Source organism: Vulpes vulpes, chromosome 2 (genome assembly GCF_048418805.1).
Source record: "Vulpes vulpes isolate BD-2025 chromosome 2, VulVul3, whole genome shotgun sequence".
Taxonomy (NCBI): domain Eukaryota; kingdom Metazoa; phylum Chordata; class Mammalia; order Carnivora; family Canidae; genus Vulpes; species Vulpes vulpes.
Genome location: NC_132781.1, coordinates 99,764,210 through 99,791,284, shown reverse-complemented (window position 1 = coordinate 99,791,284; position 27,075 = coordinate 99,764,210). Strand labels below are relative to the sequence as shown.

Sequence of the window (27,075 nt, the reverse complement as noted above, 5' to 3'; positions counted from 1 at the left end):
CAATAATTTTCATAGTATCTTCATCAGGAGTAGATTCCATCTCAAGAAACTACTTTCTTTGCTCATCCATAAGAAGCAACTCCTCATCTTTCAAGTTTTATCATGAAATTGTTACAATTCAGTCACATCTTAAGGCTTCAATTTTTAAAAATTTATTTATTCATTTCAGAAAGGAGTGTCCAAGGGGGAGGGGCACAAGGAGAGAGGAAGAGAGAGAGAGAGAGAAGGGAAGAAAAACAGACTCCCCACTGAGCACAGAGTGACTCGAGGCCCATCCCACAACCCTGAGACCATGACCTGAACCGAAATCAAGATTTGGATGTTCAACCAACTTGAGCCACCCAGGCACTTCCAGGCTCAACTTCTAATGCTAGTTATCCTGCTATTTGCACCCCATCTGCATTTACTTCATGTCTGAAATCTTGAATTACTGAAAGTCATCCAAGAAGGTTGGAATCAACTTCTTCCATACTCCAGTTCATGTTGATCTTTTGACCTCTTCCCATGAATCACCAATGTTCTTAATGGCATCTAGAATGGTGGATCCTTTCCAGGAGCTTTTCTTTTCTTTTCTTTTCTTTTCTTTTCTTTTCTTTTCTTTTCTTTTCTTTTCTTTTTTCTTTTCTTTTCTTTTCTTCTTTTTTTCCTTTTCTTTTCTTTTTTCTTTAAGATTTTATTTATTTATTTGAGAGAGTAAGTGAGAGAGCATGAGCAAGGCAGAGAGGGAGAAGGAGATTCCTCTGCTGAGCCCCGATGTGGGGCTCCATCCCAGGACCCTGGAATCATAACCTGAACCTAAGGCAGATGCTTAACTGACTGAGCCACCCAGAATCCCCTACAGGAGCTTTTCAATTGATTTTTCCCAGATTCATCAGAGGAATTATCTATAGCAGCTAAAGCCTTACAAAATATATTTCTATAGGAAATTTTATAGAAATATCTATTTCTATAATAAGTCTTATTATAATAAATAATAAAACTCGAAATTCAAAATTACTTCTTGATCCATGGGCTGTAAAATTTATGTTGTGTTAGCAGGCATGAAAACAACATTAATCTCATTGTACATCTCCACCAGAGCCTTTGGGTGACCAGGTGCACTGTCAGTGAGCAGTCATGTTTTGAAATAATTCTTTTTCTGAGCAGTAGGTCTCAAAAGTGGGCTTAAAATATTTAACATATCAAATTGTGAACAGATATACTGTCATTCAGGCATTGTTTCATTTACAGTGGACAAGCAGAGTAGATTTAGCATAATTCTTAAAAGCTCTTAGGATTTTCAGAATGGTAAATAAGCACTGGCCTCAACTTAGAGTCATCAGCTGCATTAGCTACTAACAAGAGAGGTAGCCTTTCTTTTGAAGTTTTAAAGGCAGGCATTGACTTCTCCTCTCTAGCTATGAGAGTCTTAGAAGGCATTTTCTTCCACTGTAAGGCTGTTTTGTCTACACTGAAAATCTGTTGTTTAGTGTAGCTTCCTTCATGAATTATCTGAGCTAGGTCTTCTAGATAACTTAGTGTAGCTTCATCAGTACTTGCTGCTTTACCTTATACTCTCATGTAATGGAGATGACTTCTTTCCTTAAACCTCATGAATCAACCTCTACTAGCTTCAAACTTTTTTTCTGCAGCTTCTCCACCTCTCCCGGTCTCCAGAGATTTGAAGAGTGGTAGGGCCTTACTCTGGATTAGGCTTCAGCAAAGGGGAATGTTGTGGCTGGTTTGATCTTGTCTCTAGACCACTCAAACTCTCTTCACATCAGTAAAAAGGCTACTTTACTTTATATCATTCATGTGTTCACTGGAGCAGCACTTTTAACTTCAAAAACTTTTCCTTTGTATTCATAATAGGGTTAAATGGTGCAAGAGGTCAGGTTTCAGCCTATCTTGCTTTTGACTTGCCTTCCTTGCTTAGCTTAATCATTTCATTTTGTTTCCTCTAAACAATTACAATAGTAAAAAAAAAACACAATTACAATAGTAACATCAAAGATCACTGATACTAGGTTATTATAACAAATATAACGATAATTAAAAAGTTTGAAATATTCCAAGAATTACCAAAATGTGACACAGGGACATGAGCTGAGCAAATACTGTTGGAAAAGCGGCCCCAATATGCTCGCTTGATGCCGGGTTGCCACAAAATTTCAATTTGTTAAAAACACGAAATCTGCAAAGTTCAATAAAGCAGAGAACCACAAAATGAAGTATTCCTGTAAACTGATCATCGAGCAGTGTGATGAGCCTTCCCCTGTGATCCCTGCCTGGTGAACAGTATCATCATCCACCCACTGAATAAGGCAGAAACTCAGGGAGACTTCAGTTCGACTCTCCTCCTCTCCCCAATATCTAGCTAGTTGTAACTTCTTACTGTTGCAATTCTAAGTCATTTAGATTCACACTTGGCTGTAAATCTACTGTATCTCCTCACATATTAAGCAAGCATCATTTAATTAACATTCAATGGACCTGATATTGAGAGTTGTGTGTCCAGGTACTTCAAAATGTAAAGTGCTATTGCTCTATTGCAAAGCAGTGCTAGGCAAGGGATGGAGATGGATCCTCTCCCAGGATACACAGAGGCCCATACATTACCCTAAACCTAATGCCATGAAACTCGCTAGTGATTTTCGAGCACTTCCTCTTATTTATTTTTCATAAAACCAAGGCCTAGAGAGACGTAGCAATTTTCCTGAGGGTATACAAACAGCCAATAGTGGGGTCTGGATGAGAGCTCAGGCAGCATGAGGCCCAGCACTCTCTACAGCCGCCTCCTCTAAGCCATGAGCCCACTGTGAGCAGGAGGCCACCAGTGGAGGGAAGCACAGAGACAGATTGTGACACCACAGGCAACAGCAATGACACTGGGAGGAAGGCTGTGCTTATGCCACCAGCTCCTGCTTCTTTCCTGTCTTTCTTCAAGAAAACTTGCTTTTGGTATCTCACTCATGTTTTATTTTTATGTAAGATGACAGATTGTAAAAAGGAAGCAAAGGTGCCAAACAAATGACAGACACACTCAAAAATGTTGAGGTCCATAAGAACTAGGACAAAGGCTGGTGCCCTGGGCAAGTACGATGGGAGATGGATACCTTGGGGGTGAAGTGACCCACTCCCATCAGTCATTCCTGTCCAGAGGCTGAGCTACAAGTGGGCAACAAAGCACCACAGCCTTCAACAACAGAAAACTTCTTGTCATCTTCCTTTACTTAACTGGTAGTGTTAAGTTTAGTGCCATTGTTTAGTCTCAAGTTTAGTCCCATCGTGACCACCTGGGAGATCTGCCAAGGGCCCACCTCTAGCAGACTTGATCCCATGAACTCAAAGATGAACCTCTGGCCCAGCTGGGCAAGGTTGTAGCTTCCACTTCTGCAGGAAGGAACACAGGAATGTACACAATTTCCAAGGGATTCTAAGAACTCGTCTTAGTTTTCAGGCATGCTCCATCCTACAAGACAGTGCAGATGATTTTACGGGCTCAGGTTAAAAGGAAGGCAGGAAGCTGAAAACATCCAGTGAAACAGGAAGGTAGAGGAACCAGGTAGGAGGAAGATTCTCTGGAAGATGAATGGCCAGTGTGAGTCAGACTCTTTCCATTTCCGCCCAGAAAACAAAAACTCTGTGCCTCCATAGCCTAATGCAACATAGATCAGGTGATCTAAAGAGACATTCCTATAGGCTTGAAATTAGCGTAGCTGTATAAGACATCTCTATTCACAACACCAGCTTTGGCTTCCCAACTCATTTTCTTTAGATTTCATAAACAGCAAACAAACAATCAGGAGAAATGATCTGGGGCAGCAAACATCCCATCACAGGCTTATTTGCATGTATCCTCATCTCTTTATAAGTTGGAACCATGGTCTAAAGATCACAGCATTATCAAATATGCAGGAGAAATGATTTTCAGCACATCCACAACACAATCATTTCACTAGACTCTTACACAAATCACTTCATTTTCAATTGCAGCATAAATCTCTAGGAAAGATATAGGAAGCTTTAAAACAGGTTTTCATGACACTCTAATTCATACCAGTTGTCCCCCAATCGTTGTCATTATTGATCCGAAAATAATAATGTCTGCAATTCAGATCCTACTTGTTTAAAAATAATTTTGACAAGTGTTAAGATTAAGTTAATCATTGTTTTTTCAACGGTGAAAAGTATGTTCTTAACTACTAATACTATAAGAACATAAGTAGAATGCTTCAATTGCCTGTCTGAAAGAACAAGGTATTCCAAAGACCATTTATATACCGAAAGTGCACCTATTAAGTTCATGTGCTATCTAAAAATAATTTTTATTTATCCATTAAGTCAAGTATACTTGGTTAACCTAGTTTAGATCACTATGCAAAGTTGGAAGAAATTAAAATGTTGCCTCTTTTAGAATCTTAAAATTGAGATGAGCTTTTCTTCCCAATTATGGTTAATTAGTGAGTTTTTATTGTAACAGTAAATCACAGGGAAAGCTTCTAGTTTCATGGGTGGTCGATGCAGATTCTAATCAGGATTGCTGACCTAAAGCTGGAGGAAGGATTGGCTGCTTCTGGAAGGCCCCATTAATGACTTAGGTAAACAGATGTGCCACTGAGCAATACTAGGCATGCCAAGGACAGACTGTCCCTTCTTCCTCCTCCATCCTCTTAAATAAAACTGAGGATAAACATTGACCAAGGAAGACCAGATGAACAACCAAACAGCTTATGGTATGAGAGTCTGAAGGGGCCTGCTCAGCCAGCAGCCAAGACTAGTAAAATGAACCTGTTTTCATCTTCCACTCTGCTAAAATTTCGCCAGATCTGACACACAAGAAGCCTTAAATGAAAATCTGAAAGGGAAAGAAGTCTTGGAAATCAGGATATTTCATTAGGGACCTTTTAGTTTTAAGTAATAGGAATCCACTCACAATTTTTTAAGCTAAAAGGAGAGTTTACAGGATGTGGGGGTATTGGCATTCAAGACACAGGCAAGAAGCATTGAAGGGCCACATGATGGTGTGGACTCAGTGGCCTTATTCATTTGTCTGTCCCTACTCCATCTCTTTGCATGTCTCTTGTTTTCTCCCTATAAACTACTTGCTCCGATTCCCTATGTACTGAGCCAAACTGGGATGCACCAGAATGTTCTGGTTTCAGTACCAACAGAAACTTCCTACCATCTCTCAGATCCAATTCTCACTTTTTGGAAGAGAGTATCTGTTATATGAGCATTTCATTAGAGTTGGGCCATCTAGAGCCTGGCTTTGCAGAGCAAATATTGCTACAGGGAGCCATGTCTGTGGGTATTGGGGATATAGATGTGGCCGTGCCACCGTCTCAAATGTTATCTACAACCTGGGTCAGGGGTGGCACTCCTCTTTGCAAATGATTGATTTTCCAGTTACAGAAAAATTTCTGTCATGGAATAGGTAATTTATTATCCAAGATTGACCATAGATCTTCTACAGGAAGCATGTGTCCCTATTTCAAAGAACTGGGAATAATTATATACCTTATTTACATTTAAATAGGTTTGTCTTATTTCCTTTTAATGACTATATATATATATATATATATATATATATATATATTCCATTTATTTTCGAAGAAAGATAGAAATTGTGATCCTGCTCATACAGAGAGAAAATGATAAGAGGTGGCCATTTGATAAACAGTGTGCCAGGACAGCTTAACGGTGTGGACAGAAAGTGCCCAAACCAACTCTGGTGCTCAGAGTTGCCTCATGGCCCTATTATAGCTTCACATATTCTCTGTGGGAGTGAGGGTGACTGTGTTCTGCCACTGACCCTAAATCGTGCCTCTACTCCAAACCTCACGGTTACATATCACAGAATATCTCCTCTGCTTTCAGTGTTTTGTTTTGTTTTGTTTTTACTCACGTATCTTTCACAGTTGTCATTCCCCACAGTCCCTGTACATCATGGACACTTTACAAATGCTTTCATGAGCCAATTCATTAGTGGAAGGGTGAGTGGGCTAACATAACTCTCCAGTGTGCTTCATATGCAAGAGGAACCCAAAATGTCGTGGCATTGACTTTCATGGAATAAAAAAGCTGAGGAAGTAAATCTAGAAAGCAATTAGCTACTGTATCCCTGAACTTTGTAAGAGAAAATTTAGGTTCAGAGAGGTGAGTGGTCACTCAGCTAGTCAGACGAAACACTGAGATTAGAGTCCAAGCACTTGTTCATACATCAGCATCACTGGTGCATGTCCAATATGAAAATTCTCACTTGAGAGAGAAATAATGCCGTCTAAAGTGAATGGATTTGCTGCAGAGAAATCCTAGAAAGTTATCGGTCTAAGTTAAAGCTGTATAGTTAGCAGATTTCCCATTTGATTGCTTATTCCTTCTCAAGACGCCATGACTTCTCAGGGTCCCCAGAACACCACTCCATTTGGGCTTTTCTGTCATAGTGGCCAGCCTCAAACCCCAAGACCTATTCAAATCCTTGGGCCACATCTTCCGTAAATGCCTTTCCCGCCCCTTAACTCTCCTAGTACTTTACTGAAGTTTATCTGAATCTTCTTTATTAGTTTTTAAAAACATTTTATTTCTTTATTAATGAGAGACACAGAGTGAGAGGCAGAGACAGGCAGAGGGAGAAGCAGGCTCCCTGAGGGGAGCCTGATGCGGAACTCGATCCCAGGACTCTAGGGATCATGCCCTGAGGTAAAGACAGCTGTTCAACCACTGAGCCACCCAGGTGTCCTTGAATCTTCTTTAAATCATATTTTTATGATTTAAATAGTTTTTAAATAGTGGTTTTAGTTTATTAGGCCTGAGAGTATAATAGCATCCTTTTCGTTTAAAAATCTCTGAACACACAAGAAGTCAAGTCTCTCTACTTCTTTTTCTAGGATTATCTTAGTGTAGTAAAGAGAAGAGACTTTTATTTAACAGTATTGGTCAGGGTACATCCATACAAAGGAGGGTATGGATGCTGGAGCCAGAGGCCCCTGAGTTTGGGTTAAAATTCTCTGGTTCTGATACCTTTAGATAAGGCATTTAACTTTTTGAAGCTTCAGTTGTAGAGCAGATTGTTTTAGGGATGGAAAGAGCTGCTCTGTGCACATGGAAGCGAATATTCCTAGAATGGTCAGGAGGTAGAAATAGTTCCCTAAGAGAGAAAAAGAGAGGATTTGCCTATCATCATCCCAAAGTTCTTGGACCTTCGGTTCCAGAAACACAAGGATGAGCTGGCTGGGCTCCAGGAAGAAGCTCAGAAAAATCCCTAGGGCAGGTGCTATTTCTTCATGGCCACAATTTAAATGTATCTCTGTATATGTTAGCCACACCAACTAATGAGGCAACCCTATGTTCCTACTCTGCTTAATATCAGTAACTTCTGTAAGTAGGATGCTGGGTGTTCAGGATTAAACATGGTGTAATTACTCAGTATCACTCTTCAGATAAGCTCAGCAGGAAAATTAGCATGTGGCCTGGTATATGACTCACGGGCCAGCCATGCTAGTCTGGAGTGACTGATGGATAGCATAAGCTGGCTACCAATCTCTGTCTCAGGTCTGGATGACACAGGTACATGGATAAGGTCCCATTCACTGCTCATCTCACATTCCAGGGCCCTTCTTCCCACAGGCAGTTCCCCAAGGAAAATGTCTCTTGGAAGAACAGCATTCCCATGCTTCTCTTAGAAGCCAAACCATTTTTAGTAATGACTTCTGAGAATATGTTTTAAAAATTAAGGTGGCTCAGAGGTTGAGCCTTTGCCTTTGGTTCAGGTCATGATCCAGGTCCAATCCTGGGATTGATTCCCACATCAGGCTCCCACAGGGAGCCTGTTTCTCCCTCTGCCTATTTCTCTACCTCTGTGTCTCTCATGAATAAACAAATAAAATCTTTTAAAAATAATTAATGTTTGTTAATAAGCATAGTAATGAGAATGGATGGAATGCCTTAAGATTTGGGACAGAACCGAATTTTCAGATCACTAGGGAAACCATGAAAGAGACATTAATATGAACATAAAATAATCAGATTGAGGATCTATGTCATTCAATAAATATAAATAATATATCTCTGACTGAAATGTATTGCCATTGTGACAATTAAGGAGAAGAGGAAGAAACTAGACAAGGTAAGTTCAAAATAAGTTGTAAAAATGTTGGTAACATATCTTCTTACCAGAGGCAAAAATCCTAGGAAACATGCAGTGGTGGCATTAGAAGACCAGTAGGGAAGAGGCAGAGAGGCTCCAAGCCTTTCCCCTCCTTAAGCTTTGGTGTCCTTGGATTATCTCCCATGTAAAACAACAACAACAAACAGTCCTTAAAGAGTTGTAACAATCATTTGCACTAGGCATAAAGAGCAGTAATAATTTGGAATGACATGTCATCCAAGATGACATGTGTTTTAGCAGGAGGACTGCCTCAATCAAGTGCCTACTTTGAAATTTCAGGCTGTGCTCAGCACATGAAGAACATGGTGTGTTAGGAGGAGAGGAAGGACATTCTCAGCTTCCTTGGGCCCACAGGAGGGACAGGCAGCTCAGAGACAGCAGAGGTGGAAGTAAGTGCACAGTGTTGCTGGAGAGGCAGTGCAGGAGATGAAATGAGAATTTCAGATAATATGAACAGAAAGAAAAAAGACATTAGGGCTCAAAGAAATGTCATATGACCTGCCTCTCCATGCTCTTCTCTTTCTTACTTGGTTTCTTTGACATTTTTTTTTAATGTGACAAAAACCGAGTTTGTTACTGACAGGCTGTTTTGGAGAACCGTATGAAGAGAGAGGAGAAATCAGAGAGGAATGTGGTAATGGAGGAAAATATAGACAGAAAATGAAAATTAAAAACCAGAAGCATTTGGAAAAATCTGTTTTTTTTTTTTAATCTGGGTTTTTTTAAGAAAAAGATTTTAATTATTTATTTGAGATAGAGTGAGAGAGAGAGCCTGAGTGGTGGGGAGCAGTGGAGGGAGAGGGAGAAGCAGGCTCTCCATTGAACAGGGAAGCTCCATCCCAAGATCCTGGGATCATGACCTGAGCTGAATGCAGATGCTTAACTGACTGAACCACTCAGGGGCACTGAAAATCTGTTCTTTCAAAAAACAACCTGAAACTCTCCTTTATAGGGAAAGTCCACCTATTCTGATATGCTGAAATCTTGGTGTTTTTCATTCCGTTACAGTATACCATCTATCCCAGTACACCATCTACCTGAGAGTAGAAAGAAGCAGGAAAATCCACATAATTCTACCTGTGTTCTCAATCACTATTCCCTTTCTTTTTTCTTTTTTTTTTTAAGATTTTATTTTATTTATTCATGAGAGACACACAGAGAGAGGCTGAGATGTAGGCAGAGGGAGAAGCAGGCTCCCTGCAGGGAGCCCCTTGTGGGACTGGATTCCAGGGACCCTGGGATCCCCAACTTGAGCTGAAGGCAGACACTCAACCCCTGAGCCACCCAGGTGCCTCAGTCTCTATCCCCTTTCTTGAAACTCCTACCAAAATGCCTTGATAGTGTAAATTTGATCGTGTGACTCTCTACTCAACATTCCTCCAAAGTCTTGTTGGATTATCAGTGATTTCAGCATGGTTTAGGCCTCTGACATGGTGGCTGCTCACTAATGATCCTTGCCATTTGACATAATGACTCTTGAAATTAATTTGACTGCATTTGTCAGGCACACACCCTGCCTTTTTATGGTTCCTATTAAGGCAAAACACAATTGAGAACAACCTGAGTTTAAACTTCTAAATAGTATAGGACATCTGGGTGGCTCAACAGTTAAGCATCTGTCTTCAGCTCAGGGCATGATCCCGGGGTCCCAGGATCAAGTCCTGCATCGGGCTCCCCATAGGGAGCCTGCTTCTCCCTCTGCCTATGTCTCTGTCTCTCTCTGTGTTTCTCTCATGAATAAATAAGTAAAATCTTAAAAAAATACTTCTAAATAGTAGCACAAAAATGATCATGTGATTATTTTTATGTTTACCTTGTACATTTAGAAAAGAACATTATTTCTTCTTTCCTGATTGATTGACCAAGCTTCCATTTAGCTTCTGCATTAAATCAGTGCTTTCCAAGATACCTCTCCTCTGGAATTGGGTTTTTATTATTAAAACATGATACACTTTCCCTTTTTGGTTTTTCCATAATATTCATAAAAAATAATACTGAGGAAGTCCTTTGTAATCAAGGATTCTGAAGACTCACTTAAAAGGTTGTGAAATAATAAGCAAAGTAATATCCTATTATTTTTTCATTTTCCAAATGTATTTTTCTCATCTCTCTTCTTTTTCTCCCTCTGTGACATATGCCCCATTACTTCCTCAACACTCGCCATATTTTTTTCCTACTTTCTGACAATGATGGCCAATAATGCCTTTTCGGGGTCATTGTTGCAGTCATAGTTCATGTTTATTGTCATCTGGTAACTGATGGCATTTAGTTAAGTGTTCAGCATGGTGCAAATATACTCTTCATCTTATGTAAGTCCACACCAGGCTGGACTTGATTTTTCACTCACCATTTGGCATTATAAGATCAATGGAGCAGAAATGAGACGTCCTAAAACATGCTTTCAAAATCAGAAATCATTAAGTATTCAATATTAAGTTATAAAAACAGAGGTAAAAATATTAACCCACTTCTCTTTCTTTGCTGATTTCACTGAGCATTTAAGGCTCTAACCTGGAGAAATACTAAGCTTATCTGAGTATAAGTGGGAAGAGGAAAGCTAGCCCTAGGATAGCCAATGTTAAGTGCCTTAGGTTTAGCTGGATAAAGTTAAATATGTAAATAAACCAGTTAGTGCAAAAGTACTTCTCAAACCATTATATTTTCCCCAATGAAGGTTTTATAAACACAACTTACATTATTTTGTCCATCCTGATTCACTCATACAGAAGAGGATTATATATCTATTTGCATAGATTTTAGATTTTCTAGCTATTTAAATAGATAACTGGAAAAGAAACAAATTTTATATAATCTTCAGTAATTAAGGATTGTCAACTGAGGGAAGTTCTAATTCCCTAGATGATGGCACAATGTTCCTTTTAATTGGACTCACTAGGCATGCTAGCAGACACAGTGATTTATTTAGTAGATAGAGTACCTACTTCTTGAATACTCAGGAAATGATAATGGAGAAACCTTAAAAATAGTTACTATACTATACTATACTATAATGTCATCCAAGCAACATGAGTGAGTCCTATAAGACACTTTCAGTGGTACATATACAGTTGTCCCTTCTTATCTGCAGTGTTTCTCTCTATGGTTTCAGTTACCTGTGGTCAGCTGTGGTCCAAAAGCAGATGGCTTTCCTTCTGACAATATGTAGCCTGACACTATATCAACCATTTATGTGATTTGATTTCATCACAGAGGCATTTTATCATCTCACATCATCACAAGAAGAAGGGTGAGTACAGTACAATAAGATATTTTGAAAGAGAGACCACATTCACATAACTTTTATCATAGTATCTTGTTAGAATTGTTCTATTTATTACTGGTTGTTGTTAATCTCTTACTGTGACTAATTGATAATTAAACTTTATCATAGGTATGTATGTATAGGAGAAAACATAATACATATAGGGTTTGGTACTATCTATAGTTTTAGGTGTCCACTGGAGGGTTCTTGGGATATATCCCCCGTGGATAAGGGCGGACAACTGTACATGCTCTAAATATCAAACAATGATCTCCTAGAATTCTATTTTCTAATGCCCACTTGAATATAATTCTCTAAATAATTATTCATTTTTCTTCAACCTTTCTCTCCACTCTTAATAAGCAAATGGAAGTGAGTTGAACATTTTCAGCAAAAATTGAATGAATAAAAAAAATTGAATGGATGAGCATGGATATTCCTCCCTTTCCCCATGGGAAAATAGGTAACAGCTATTAAACTTCACGTTGAGAGTTTTAACTTTTGTGTTTTTGGTTGGTTTAAGAAGTAAAACGTGGCTATAAAACTTAGACTTCTCAAATGTATTTGGCACAACTATAGCAAGAATTGGTAACTAATTTACATAAGCCATAGACATGTCTACAGAGTTCAAATCAAACTTGATGAAGCGTTATATACCAATCTATCAAACTGTTTGTTTGATCACAACCCTCCATATGGCCATAAAAATAGGATAATTATTTATTGTTATTATATGTTTAGGTATAAGGTTTTTTTGTTTGAATTTTTTTTTCAGTGTATCTTGGGAATTACTGGGCTTCCTGACTTCAGGTATTAATGCTTTTTTATCAATTCTGGAATATTCTCAGCCATTGTCTTTTCAAATAATACCTCTCTCAGTGTTTGTATGGTCTCCTTCTGGACATCCAGTTAGACTTACATTAGATCTTCTCACTCTCCTATTTATGTCTTTTAACCTCTCTTTTGTATTTTCCATCACTTTGTCTCTCAGGATCCATCACGTTGTCCTAAAATTATTAGGAATTTTTAAAAGTCTATCTTGCAGTTTACCAGTAAACTCTTCATTGTATCTACTTCGCCATTTAGCAAATACATTGAGTTTTTCCCTTTAGTTATTATATTTTTCATCTCTAGAAAATCTATTGTTCAAATATTACAGAGTTTGTTAGAATCTGTTCTGTTCTTTCTTTATATTTTTAAAAGATTTATTTGAGAGAGAGAGAGAGAAAGAGGCAGAACATAAACAGGAGGGGTGGGAGAGAGAGAAGCAAGCTTCCCACTGAGCAGGGAGTCCAACATGGGACTCAATCCCAGGACCCTGGGATCATGACCTGGGCCAAAGGCAGAAGCTTAACCAATGAAGCCACCCAGGCACCCTAAATCTGTTATTTGAATATATAGAATGCTTTTATTTCATATTCTGCATCTAAGAATTCTAATTTTGGCAGTTTACATAGATCTCATTCTGTGATTCTTTGCCTTTGCTGACTTTTGTCCATGGCCACTTGTTTCCCTGTGTATGTAGTCATTTTTTACTGTGAGCTCATGTTTTGGACTTTAATCTGAGGGAATTCTTAGAAGCCTGTTTATAAAATACATTCTTTGTAAGAAGATTTTTGTCTTCTGTCAAGCAGGAAGCCAGTGACACTGATGATCTGGGACCATTAAGTAATATTTTTGGCTTTTTTCCCCCTACTCCACGATGATATGACTTTAAGCCCCAAGATCATGTGAGAGAAGATATGAGGTTAGACATTTTCAGGATATTCATTTTATTCTTCTCCCCCTAGAGCTGAGGTTGAGTCAAAAGCTTTCTTCAAGATGCAGGGCCTTCTTTTTGTCAGCCACTGAAGATACTACCTTTGCTGAAGGCAGAGAGCTTTAACGACTATCACTCTTCTTGCCATCGGAAGTCACTTCTCCACTAAGTGTATCTATTAAAATTCCCTAGACCACAAAGAATTGACAAAGACCACTATACAAATCATGATTCTTACTTTCACTTATTCCTTTTTGTTGAAGCTTTCTTGCTTGGCTGTGTGTGTGTGTGTGTGTGTGTGTGTGTGTGTATTTTGCCCCAGGGGAATTCCTTTAATTTACTGTCAAATCAACTAGGCATTTCAAAAGATATATATAATTTTTTTAAATCTAGTGGTTTTTTTTGTTTTGTTTTTTTTTTTGCTTTACTCTCCTGGGAGGGTATTCTCTGAACATCTATTATGTTGCTGACAATTCTTCTAGTTATAGCTATTTAAAAACCTTGTGAAATAACTTTAATAAACAGGGCACAAATAGAATAGATCTGAGGTTCTCCTACTGTATTATCTTTAAATATTTAAGATGCTTCTTCATGAATCTCTACGAATGTAAATAGAAGTTTCATCATAAAAAATTCACATTATGTTTTGCTAGAAATTGAAGTAACAAATTAGTACTCACCTTCTGAGAAAGTAGTTCTTAATCAAAACCAGACAACTCCATTCTCAGGGATACATGAAGGATAGCCAAACAAACACTAATAAACTATATAAAATGATTATGTGATGCAAATATTAAATTACAAATAAGAACCAAAGGATTTTTAATGCCTCTTAATATCTCCCCATTTTTCAGACGTTTTTCTGCACCTCGAGTAGCAGGGGTTACTCCAAGTGATATGCAATAGGCTTTTGTGGATACCTGAAGCTCATATTGAACATGGTAGGAAACATTTTAATTTTGAAAATTCAGTTAAACATGATGTTATATTAAATAAATGTTATGGGCTAGATTACAAGACTTGCATCATTTTAAATAGGAAAGCTTTAAAACAAAATTCATACTTGGAGTGTTTGCAACTACAGAAAGGGCATGAATGTATTTATTTATTTCTGTTGGGAGGGAGTGCTTCTAATACTCTGCACTGGAGTTTTAATAGAAAGTTCTCAAACTGATGTATACATGCGTTAAGATTTTGGCCATTTGTCTGGTTCCATTTTAACCCTTGAATGTTGTAGTGTCCCAGGGTTTTCAGACATAAGCCACATTCTCTTTTCTATACCTTCCATCATACCATCTCCCGAGGATTTAATCCAGTCCTATGGCTTTACATAGCATTTATAACCAGTGAACTACCTGTTTGTAATTGGTAGCCTCCATCTTGACTTAATCTTCAGATCCACATTTCTAATTTCCTATCTGAATACTTAATAGCTGGATGACATTCACATCCCAAACAGACCTTTTGATTTTCTTACTTCCCAGAACCTGCTCCTGCCTTGCTTCCCATTACTCTGTATCACTTCGGGTTGTTTAATTTTTGTTCTAGAACCCACATTAATAGGTAAGCCCCATGGAACCACAGCTTTCATCTACCATGGCTGATTAGAGCCTAGAAGTTGTTTCAACTTGCTTAGAGCATAGAACAACACCTGACACATGGTAGGGGCCAATAACTACTCATTGAAGGAATGAAAAAATGAACAGCTTTTTCTCTTTTGTTATCATTCCTAATAGACCTCACCCTAACTCTACCTCTTTTTCATCAGCTTTCTGTTACCTCATCAACACTGTTCTGCTTTGTCATTTCCTAAATGCAACAAGATCTTTTATGATGTTTCCTCTCCTCCTGTCCAACCCAGTAAACTTGCATTACTTGGGGCAAATAGTCTGCTTCCTTTCTATGTACTCATACAATTTTGTACATAAATCATTTGGAAAATTATATTTAGAGATCCAGATAATCAGCATATCTCACTCAATATAAAACCCTCCTCAAGGACAAGGACCATGTTTAACTTAATTTTTTTTAACTTTCTAGTATTTAGCACAATGCCAGATACAAAGTAGACGGTCACTGAGTTTTTGGTGGGGGTGGAGGTCAGTAAGTGATGGTAGCAATTTTATTTCCAGAAAACAACCTAATCACCACAATCAAGTATTACATTGGCTCAAAAAAAGTCAGTCTAATGTATATTTAACTTATATTTGAATAGAACTTCTTAAGTTTACTAATTTAAGAATAATAAATATATATAATAGGCAACATACCAGTATATTATATATATTCATAATGTATATGATAAACTATTAGATATAAACATAATATTCTATAGTTTGAATAAATAATTGCTTAAAAATGAATTTCCTTAAAAATGTAGCTCGTGTAATGTATTTATAAATATGAATTGTTAAGAAATACAAAACATAACAACAAATATCTGTATCCGATGGATATATTTGACTGATGTTTCTGGTTATGAGAAGAGATTTTTAAAAAAAAAAAAAATTACTCATGAGAGACACAGAGAGAGAGAGAGAGAGGCAGAGGCACAGGCAGAGAGAGAAGCGGGCTCCATGCAGGGAGCCCGACGTGGGATTCGATCCCGGGTCTCCAGGATTGCGCCCTGAGCCGAAGGCGGTGCTAAACCGTTGAGCCACCTGGGCTGCCCGAGAAGAGATTCTTTACCTATCTGTGGTGTTCTCCAGTTATGGAGATCTCCTGCTTTTGGTAATGCCATCATACATTTTGGAAACATGTGATTTAAAATTAACCTTAACCCATTTGAATTTTTTCCCCTCTTGGGGACAAAACCGCAGAGGTAGAGTTTTTGACTTAATTTAAGACCCTGGAGATCATGGACTCAAGAAACCATAATAGTTAACCTGGTAGAGCAGCATTATTAAGAAGAAGGTTTTTCTTCTGTCTAGATTTTCAAATTCCCAGACATTTATCCTTCCCTTATCCGGCCATGAGTTAAGAAGGCTGGTATGATGTGATTTTAGAAGAGGTAAGTAGTCTTCTAGACAGCCAGATAGGTAGAGAGGCTTATGGTAGTTTGCTCCTAAATGGCCACGATTAATGAAACTATTCTTAAGAACATATATAGCATATAATGATATATGGACATGATTTATTTGCTTGGGAGAATTATAATATTCCCAAATAAAAAGGTAACCACACATTGTTCATCGATACTAATCCTGATTATCTTTCAAGTAGCCAAATTCTGATTGTTTAAATGAATTCAACAGAAGTATTTTGAAGATAAGGCTACCCATTATACTGAAAACTTGAAGTTGGAAGCAATATACACAGAGAAGTAAAAATCCGAGTATGGGAATGAAAGTTTAAGTAGTTCAGGCAGTAAAATATTCCACTGAGGTTGGCAAAATTCCTCACCTGTGATTGTATACAATCTCTTAAGCTCTTTATAGAGGAAAGTTTTCCCTGGCACACAGATATAAATTTTGGAAGGTACTGAATAATACAGATTTTAGAAAAATATTTGTACAAATAGAGTTTGTTACTTTAGCTTTCAACTCTAGTTAAAGGAGAAACAGAAAACCATTTTATGATCTTTTAACTTTATTGAGCTAAGAAGTATGTTCCTTTATCAGGACCATTAGAGATAAGCAACCAAAAGCAAAATTCTGTATTATAAACACAGTAAGAGATACTATTCACAATTTTTCAGCATTAAATGAGCCCTGATTGTAATTTAGTTACAAAGATAAAATCTGATAAACAATCAGCACAACCAGTGAGTTGTGACTGCACTACGCACTGCCCAGTGATTTTGAACTTGGCGTAGGCAAGTAAAAACAGAGTAGTAGGAGTGTAGGTAGCACAGTACAGGAGACACTATATATCAGAGGACAGAAGGAGTCCATGTCAAGGAAGTGAACATTTCAAGGGAAATCTGAAGGTGTTCTAGCCATTTTTGCCTTTCTGCTTAAGATATATGGTAAGATAAAAATCACCAAATTAGAAGACATTGGCTCAAGATGGTGCATCCCTAGTCTTGATCAAAAGAAGTAACTAGACTTTTTCCATATATATCAAAAGAGAGAGATAAATGAGGTGATCTTTAAGTTTTTATCCCACTCTAAAATTCTAAGACTATGAATTCTCTTTTTCCTCAGCAGCCCATGCTTCTCTGATGCAGGTGCATTTAAGTTTTCAGGAGACTTGTGAGTTATTGACCTCTATAGACTAAATGGACTATGTCAGAGTAACTGAAAATGCACAGATTAGTTCAGAGAAATCCCCAGATTAATTCAAAGGGGTAGTCTCATACTCCTTTCCCAACACCCTAAATTTTAACAGAATCCGGTAGGCAATATGAGAAATATGAGAACACGTGTTACTTATATTTCTTACTGCTCATTTACCAATAGGTAGAAGACAAACATAGATAAAATTAATAAAGGAAAATAAGGAGAACTCCAGAAATAAATGTTAATTTTTAATATTCATACAGTCATAGCTCATATCATATCTAGGTGGAGAAAATTCCCATTAAGTACCAGTATGCAGCATTAAGTAGGTTTCATTTTTATTTGTAAAACAACTTCCTGGGTAAGCCATGGGAGTTTCAGGAAGAGGATGAAGAGAGATTTATTGGCCTATACTGACGTGTCATGCATGACTCTGGACTAACTGGTAGCAACAATGAGCCAAAGCTATGAATTCAATAACTATAAGCATAATTTACCATTGCTATATTAAATACTATGCCCTTTATCTTAGCTCTCCTCAAAAATGAATGGATTGGTCAGAGGCAGTCAGATAAAGTAAAGTGCATGATTAGTACAAATCCACTGCTGCCTCTGGAAAATATTACACAAAGTACAGACCCTACCAATGAATATTGACTATTTACTGGTATCATCAACTTGTTACATGGAAAAGTAGTATTGTGAGTACACCTTTTAGAGGCTCTGCTTAACTATAGCCACAATAACCTAAGGCTATAATGTCACTGCACTCAGCAGTAGTATCCAGAATGAATCTGCACCCTACTATAGAGAAAACATACTTTTTATGCTCTGGTTATTAATATTTTCTACTTATAGCCAGGGACAACTGAGTTCCAGGTATTCACAATCTCAATCAACCTGTAGGATGGCAAATAAGACATATGTGATATTACCCTTGTGCATAAAGAATAATTTAAAGCATGCATCAAGGGTTTACTGTGAAATTTTCCTGAGGTAGGTACATATATGATATTTTTGAGAGAGTAAGTTTTTACCTCCCACAGTGATTGAAGGTAAATAGAGACTCCACTGTGCTTAACTTAGACTATCCACACAGAACATGTGCTCTTGAAAGCGCTGGATACACACTAAGTCATTAATCCTCACCACTACTCCCTGCCATAAAGCATGTATTATTATTCTTTAATGGTTAATGAAACTCAGTCAAGAGGGATAATGGCCTTGCTCAAGGCCACAGAGGGAGCCTGTGTTAGAAAAGAATGAGACTTGACTTATTTTTGGCCTACAGGCTTGTACTTGGACCACCAGGTCATGTGTGATGCAAGAGCCTTTCTTGAATTGTATGCAGAGTTTTTGTGTTTCTGGTGTGTGTGTGTGTGTGTGTGCTGTGACACTCAAGTCTGTAGGCATGAGTATACATAGTAGAACTGCAAGGTCTTCCATTCATGTATCCTTTCATTTCTCACTATTAGAAAAATATTTACCATATTGTGATAAATTTTTTAACTGTAATTTGTTCTTTTCCCTTTTCATTTGTTGAAGAAACAGAAATCTGGGACAACACGTAAAAAGGCTGAAACCAGAAAAGCACATTCTGAACTACAGAATGTCACCAGTTTTTTTTCCTGGAGATCAGACTGTCCAATCATAAGGTTTTAATTATATTAACCTTTTTTATATTAACTTTTTTGATGGACAAATTGTTTTCTTTATAGAAAGGTGCTTTAGCATAGTGGTTAAGGGTGCCAGGTCAGGAATAAATATTTCCAGAAACTAGAGTTCTCTTCTACCTTTTTCTGTCTTCATGATGTTGAGCAAATAACTGAGGCTTCTTGTCTCAGTTTCCTCATCTAAAAGAGGGAAAGTAATAGTACTCCATCATAGGATTGCTGTTAGGATTGTACAAGAAAAGACAATACATTTATTGTGCTTAGAAGTGTGCTGGGCATGGAGGCCCGGGTGCACAGTCAGTTTAGGATCTGACTCTTGGTTTTGGTACCAGTGGTGATCTCAAGGTCATGAGATCACACCCTGTGTCCACACCCAGCATAGAGTCTGCTTGAGACTCTCTCTCTCTCTCTCTCCCTCTGCCCCTCTCCCCTGCTATCCCCCCCCAAAATAAATAAATTTATAAATAATAAATTAATTCTAAAAAAAGGAGTGTACTGGGCACACAGGAAGAGCTCAGATATCATTGCCATCAACATCTATATTTTCAAGCTAAGCTACTGGTCAATGTTCATGTATACTTCTTTAAAAAATGTTTTTTCTTTATTTAGAACAATAGTTAAGAGGCCAAATAAATAAGTAAATAAAATCGAGACAAAAGAATTTTGCAGAAATATACCTCAAGTAGAATTCAGGAGAACAGAGAAATCCCAGGAAGAAATGCCACATTCTCAAATGACTTATACCCTCATCCTGAATAAAATTGTTGACACATATCAACACATTCTTCAATATTCTTTCATTTGGTGAGTTTTCATCATAAGGAGAGCATTTCATGGGTGAAAATTACTGAACATTGCTGTCCTAACATTTATTGACTGCCAGTGTCTTTGGTTCTAGAGCTAGTCTAGACCATTGACTCGGAATGGAAAGCACACCATTACAGGGGTGTGGCTGCATCATTAAACATGAGTGTATGGTACCATCAAGTATAACTGTAACAAGTAAATAAAACACACAGATCCACTGCTTATAGACAGAAGAATGACACCATGTGTTTCGGTCTTAAAATAATCAGTGCAAGAAAAGCTTCTTGGAAATTAAAAATATCATGATGATCAAAATTAGAAGACTTGGAAGATAAGGTTAAGAAAATCTAGATAGCATAAAAAGACAGAGCTAGGGCAGCCCGGGTGGCTCAGCGGTTTAGTGCTGCCTTCAGCCCAGGGCCTGATCCTGGAGACCTGGGATCAAGTCCCATGTCGGGCTCCCTGCATGGAGCCTGCTTCTCCTTGTGCCTGTGCCTGTGCCTCTTTCTCTCTCTCTCTCTCTCTTTCTGTATGTCTTTCATGAATAAATGAATAAAATCTTAAAAAAAAAGACAGAGCTAAAAAAATAAGGAAGAGACAAGGATCAAAAAATTGATGCAGTAAATTCAATAGCCAACTCATAGGAGTACTGTAATGAGAAAATCTGAGCAAATACAGAAGAGGGGATTATCAAAGAATTAATAAAAAAAAGAATTCACAAAACAGAAGCCACTATTCTTTAAATTAAAAGTGCCCATCCAAGTATTCAGTCAAAATAAATGGGAAAGACCCACACTTTAAGATGAAATTTCAGAATATCAAGGATAAAGAGGATATCCTCAAAGCTTCAAGAAAGAAAGGAAAAGTCACCTACAAAGGAATGTGTGAATGTGTGAACAACATGGGACTTCTCATCAACACTTCTAGATCCCAAAAGGTAATGGAGAAAGGCCTTTAATGTTATGAGGGAAAGATTATTTTCTGTCTAAAAATCTATCCTATTCCAGCTATCACTGAAATGCAAAAACATAAACAAAAACAAAGAGAATCAAGATATTTGCTGGACATGTAAAAATTCAGAAGGCTTACTTCCCATTTTTCTCTTCTTAGGAAGTTTCTTGGGGATGTGCTTCAGCCAAATGAAGAAGTAATCTAAGACATGAGAAATCCGTCAGGAAAGAGGAGGGCAGGAGGACTAAAGGATACAGAGAGAAGTACCCGAAAGGAAAGGGAGTTCTGGGAATATGATCATATCTATACTGTCCTTGGGAGAATCCAAAGCGCTGAGAAGGGAAAGACTGTAAGAGAAATGGTTACAGCACACTAGTTTGGCTTACCAATAACAATATGAGGTCTCCTTAACTATACACTTTATTGATTTTCAACTCATAGAATTAGTAGGTAAACCATGGAAGATTGAATTATGTTAACCAAAAAGTAACTACCATTAACCTTTTTAATATGTAAACAAAAGTACAGATAAAATTTAAGAGGAGGGAGACATGGAAAAGCAGTGAAGGGAAATATCACTGCATCAATTTAGGAAATAAACTAAATGAGGGACAAACTTTAAAAAGCTTAAAATTACCATAATATACTTATATAACTAAACAAATTACACAAGGGGTGATAAACGCATGTCAGATACATAAGAAACTACACAGACTAAATTAAACTCTGTGGACCTGATAAAATAAGCATTCTAAAGAACCAACCCTTAGATCCTAATGTGATGGGCAAGAACCCACACAAGCTCAACACAAGCCTAGAATGGCATTACTGTTGTTTGGATTTCTTGATCTTAATGACAACCACCTTAAATAAAAACCTAATACAACACAGGGCTACCTATAGAGTTTTTGTCCTGTTCTCCAATAATGGAAGGTTTCTATTGGTACTACGTGATATGAGGTGTGGCTATGAAAAAGAGAATTCTGATTAAAACAAGTATTAAAAATGTTAATAAAATACATATTCTGATGAGTGTTATCTTTCAAAATGATCCAGTCTTGCTGCTGATTTTAAAACTTTGGTGGTAGAGCTCTCCTTTTGGATAGCCTGAATCCTCTCAGGGAGATGAAAGAAAAACACCACCACGTTATTTTACAATCTGCTCCCAGTTCATTTTTTTTTTTTTTACAAAAATATGTATTATCTATATTGACCTTGCAACTCAATAATCATCCTTGGTTTCAAACGACTTTTCACTAACCCCCCAAACAAATTTGTTTTCAGAGAAACACTTATTTTCACCCACTAAGTCTAATCAAAGGTACCCTCACAGGTTGTCAAAAGAAGGTATTTTGAAAAATCTTTGGAATAGCATCTAGCTTGGATTGTTTGTTTTAAAAGTCCCTCCCTGAGCATAACTTTTTCAGATGCAGATATATACATCTTTAAATGTCTGAATACTTCTCAATTTGAGGTGGCTGGAATTCCTTTTTTTAGAAGATTTTTTTTACAAAAATTTAGAAGAATTTTTTACATTCCTTTTTTACACATATTAACCTCAAAGAGAACTTTCCTTTTAAGTAACCAAAATTCACTCTACTGAGCAACTATCATCAATACTTCTCCAGTCTTTCTGTGTTCACTATATGTGTCTTATATAAAGTATTTTGGTCAATAAAATAGTTACTGTACAAGCATTCTATTGATCAGGGCGGACAGAATAATAATAATCCAAGTTAAGAAAAGAATTGAAATTTCCAGACAGAAATTTGCATCTTTGAACTAGTACATGGCACAAAAATATATCTTTGCATATTCATTTGTAATAATTTTTAATAGAGAGGAGGTCAGGATTAAAATCATAAAATAAACTGATTTTTTTCTCTAAAGTAGAAATTTTCAGTTATAAGAATGAGAATATAAAGCAATTTTTTATTATACTATAAAATCATACTGTCAAAAATTACACTTTTGATAGAGAGCTCAAAATGTAATTAAAAAATAACTACTATAAATGTTGCTTAGTTTTTAATATGTAGTCCTTGATATAATGGAGAAAACAATTTTTCTACTTTGAGCTATGGTCTTATTGCCCTCTGTGACTTTGGACCCTAGGATAATAAAAGTTTGGTTACCACATGTCTCAATTCCAGGTCAAATATTCATTCAACAGTATTCTTGCTAAGTAGATACACCACTCAGAAAGCTCACTTAATTGCTCCAGGTAACAAAGCTAGCAGAGATTTTTGTCATGCTTGGCAGGGAATCACATCGTTAGATTTCAGACACAAACTCATTTTAAAAAGACACTGCAAAAAATTAAGCATGCAAAAATTCTCTGGCCAGTTAATGATGTAGGTTTAGGACATGTCTCTTCTTTTTTGGTTGCTTTTCATATAGCCAAGCAATAAAAAAGAAACTTCATAGGAGTATAACTGAATTATGAGAGACTCTATCACACAACCAAGAATAAAATGTCATTCTCAAAAAAAAATTGAAAACACTCAGTTTTTCTTTTATAATTCCTTAATTAATGAAGGAAAGTTCTATCACCTTCATCTTCCACATTATTGGTTATGTTAGCAACACACTCCAGGATTTTAGAAAATGTCATACTCACACAATCGGACAAGTTTTTGAAACCGTAAAAAGTCTCCCTCATTTAAGTTATCTGGCAGTATTATTAAGAAAGAAGTTTCCAAGTATAAGCTGACAAAAGCAGCCAATTTAAAACATTACCTTTATGTGGTGAAGCCTTCCGCTGAGCAGGAGTGGCTGCCGTTTGCACCTGCTGCTGTTTGACCAAATTTCCTTCATTTCCAGTTCTCAAAATCTTCTCACCTACACTGATTTTTTTCTGTTTGCTGTTCAAATCGTCCCTTCGAGGTGATGGCTGCTTAGAAGCTGCATTAGCAAAGAAAGGTCTAGCCAAGCGGGAAGGTTTGGACATTTTAAAGAGCAGAAAAAACAACAATAAAAAGAACCAACCCCAGAATGTTACCTGCTGGGGCAGCAGATTCTAAACATTCCTTTGAGCTTCACTCTTCAACTGCCACAATTACGGCAGAAAGTGCAGCTGTATGGAAAGTGCTGGGCTGCCGCTGGATTTCTTTTAAACAAAAGGCATCATGCAGCCACATAACCCCATTTACTAGACCTGTGGAATGTAAATGTGTATTTTGAAGACCCTGGTGACAGTTTTGCAATGGTAAATGCTTCAACTCAGAGTGAACGGCAGATGCTAGAATATGCAATGTAAAAGACACACACACACACACACACACACACACACGGAACTTCCAAGCGTGCACAGACTAGACACCGGACAGACAGCCTAGGAGTGGGAAATGAATGTAAATATTACCCCACCTATTCAGGTACAATATACAAAAATGCACCAGATGTGCAATTGAAATTACCGTGGAGTGCATACCGCATTCAGTTTCCAGGCATTAGTTCAAGCAAAAATTTCCTCGCCTAAGTACATTCCTATATCATATTCCCGAAGTTGACCATGTAGTGAATGCCCACCTACATGATTACTTCTCCTGCTGTTTATAGAACATGATGGAAAAGAAGGAAACAGAAGAATATAATTTCCATACCTGTTTGGGCTACCATGGGGTACCTACTGATTGATAAGAAGAGATGAGTGTTCTGGTGACATTGCACATGAGTGTATGTGTGGGAGTTGTGTGCGTGTGTGTGTGGTGAGGTGGAGGAGTCTGGGAAGGAGGTATAAATTATTTTTCTTTTTAAAAAAAGATTTATTTATTTATTTTAGAGAGAGAGTGCGTGTAAGAGGAGGGGCATGTAAGAGGAGAAGGAGAGAGAATCTCCAGCAGACTCTTCGCTGAGCTCAAGGCCCAATGTGAGGCTCAATCTCAAGACCCTGAGGTCATAACCTGAGCAGAAATCAAGAGTCTGACACCTAAACCACTGTGCCGCCCAGCTGCCCCATAAATTATTTTACTTTTTAAAGAGCTTAGACTTTATTCTAACGAACAAATGAATACCTGTAATTACCATGCTTTCTAAAAAACTGATAGTGATATAAAAATAAAGTGTTCAAGAGGTCATATTTTTCTAGGCTGAAGAATTCCTTCCACCAATTGAACACATAGCCCGTACCAGGAGCACACAACCCGTTCTCCACTAAAGGTAACCATTTTCCTCTTGGTTTCCTCTGTCAGTGATTTTTATGACTTAGGGTTAACCTATTTCCAACTTCAATTATTTTGTGTTCCCTTAGGGAGAGTCTACACAAACTATCTCTGAACTATAAAAAGGTTCTATGAATATGTGATCATACGACTCCACTCCAAGTGTAAATACCATGCCATTCCCCATTTATAGTTGATAAATGCACAGCTATTTAGCACTTTATCAGAGGCAGAATTATGTGCTGGAAAGAGTATACATTTTGGAATCAATTGGACATGAAGTTACTTCTAAATTCTATATTGAGCTCAGCCTCGGGCAAGTTCTTTCTCATCAATAAGATTGAGACAGTGATTCAACTAAAGTGACAAATCCGCACCTTCTCTGGCACATGATGGTACTCAATAAATGTGAATTTCTTTACCCTGTCCTTCCAAAGATTCACAGTCAGCCACACTTTGCCTTTGAAGCTAGATGATTGGTATCTTTCCAATGCCAACACCTTGCTGTTGCAGACAGAGTGTGTGTTTTCCTAATTTCTATTTTCTTTCCAACCTGCAGGATATCCTTTGGGTGACGGAGAAGATGTATGTGACAATTCACATATAATTAAGGATGTAAAGGCAACAAGTTCCATAAGGACCATAAAGATGCTGCTCAAGAAGAAAACTATAGGCTACTTCAGGGTCCCAGCTCTCCTTGAGATGATGATGATCATTAATAGCAATGGTTAACACTTGCTGTATATTTATTACATACTCAAACTGTACTAAGTCATTTATCCCTCACAGGCACCCTAAGAGGCAGGTACTATTATTACCCCATTTTACAGATGAATAAACTGAAGTACTCACAGGCTTAGAAACTCACTCAAGATCTCACATACAATTCATACAGAAGCTGGGATTTGAACTCAGTTAATCTGACTGCGGGGTCAGCCCTCTGCTCCAGTAATCAAAAAGTCTGGCTGCAATCCACACCATGCACTGAGTGAGGGCATGCAATGATTGTTCAGTTACCATGGCGCCACCTGGGAAAAGTGCCTCGGCCCTCAGAGGACATGTGCCAAAAGCCAGAATGCATGCCCCTTCACTCTACCCCCCCATCACCCTGTAGCTCCAAGAGCTGGGGATAGGACGTCTGCCTGAGTTCAACATCATGGGGATCATGCTACTCCAGTCTAGAAGCACAGCATCCTGTGTGGGGGAGCAGATGGAAAGGGTGGCAGTCTGGAGGATGTGAGTGAGCAGTTTCACATGGGGCCCATGAGCCCATGCACATCAGTAGAAGAGCTGGACAGTGGCAGCCATGCTCTCCTAAAGATTACAGGTGGCTCAGCCTTGGCTTCACTTGGTCCTCTTGACCTTTCCCATCCCTGCCTCCAGATCTGGCTTTCTGGCCAGGTGTCAAGAAAAACAACTTGGTAAGATCTGTCTGACTTCTAAGCTCCCCCTTTTCGAGTTCCTTAGGATCAGACACTCCAATTTGTTGTGCAACCACAGAAGTCACCTCACCTCTCAAGACCAAATCACCTTGAAGAAAGTGTCATGGTATCTGGCTCTCTTTTTTTTGTTTGGATTTGTTTTGTTTTGTTTTTTCAACAATCAAGGGATACAATCAATATGAAAGCACTTGGACAATTGTAAAATAACACATGAATTAAAGGTCACCATTGGTATGGTTATAAATGACCAATTTTCCTCTTTGTCCTGACTAAACATTGCTGTGGTATCCTAGCAAAATCTACCCATAGCTGTGGTCAGCAAACTTTTTCTGTAAGGGGTCAGCCAGTAAATATTTTCAGTTTTGTGGGCCATATGGTCCTTGTTGCAATTATTCAGTTTTGCTCTCAGAGTGTGAAAGCAGAAATGATTGGGCGAGACTGTGTTCCAATAAAACTTTATTTACGAAAACAGCTGGCCAGAGAAAGTTAGCCATAGTTTGTTGATCCTTGTGCAATAGCAGCAAATTAACTGTTTGTGAATGACGATATCATTCTGATTCCTGTCTCCTTATACAAAACCTGCTGTATGGGTTCCTGGCCTCCCTCTATGTCTAGATGAGCACACTTTGTGGTTTGGCTCCAAAGCAGA

The 27,075-nt window shown here is 37.8% G+C and overlaps 1 protein-coding gene across 23 annotated transcripts in view; it reads right to left on the bottom strand.

Moving 5' to 3' along the window:
- Window positions 1–27,075, bottom strand: part of KIAA1217 (KIAA1217 ortholog) — a 730,776-nt gene that overhangs the window by 408,218 nt on the left and 295,483 nt on the right. For 4 of the 23 annotated variants that reach the window (XM_026013620.2, XM_072749368.1, XM_072749369.1 and 1 more), the window contains exon 1: window positions 23,561–23,744. The exons of 10 other annotated variants lie outside the window; for them this stretch is intronic. Coding sequence is in view for 1 of the 13 variants with exons in the window: in XM_026013618.2 (XP_025869403.2) it covers window positions 23,561–23,745; window positions 23,823–23,848 (211 nt within the window). In the remaining 12 variants the exon portion in view is untranslated. Of the gene's footprint in view, window positions 1–23,560; window positions 23,746–23,822; window positions 23,979–24,240; window positions 24,381–24,426; window positions 24,549–27,075 lie in introns of those variants that run through there. 9 more of the 23 variants (XM_026013619.2, XM_026013621.2, XM_026013625.2 and 6 more) reach the window with 6 other exon arrangements.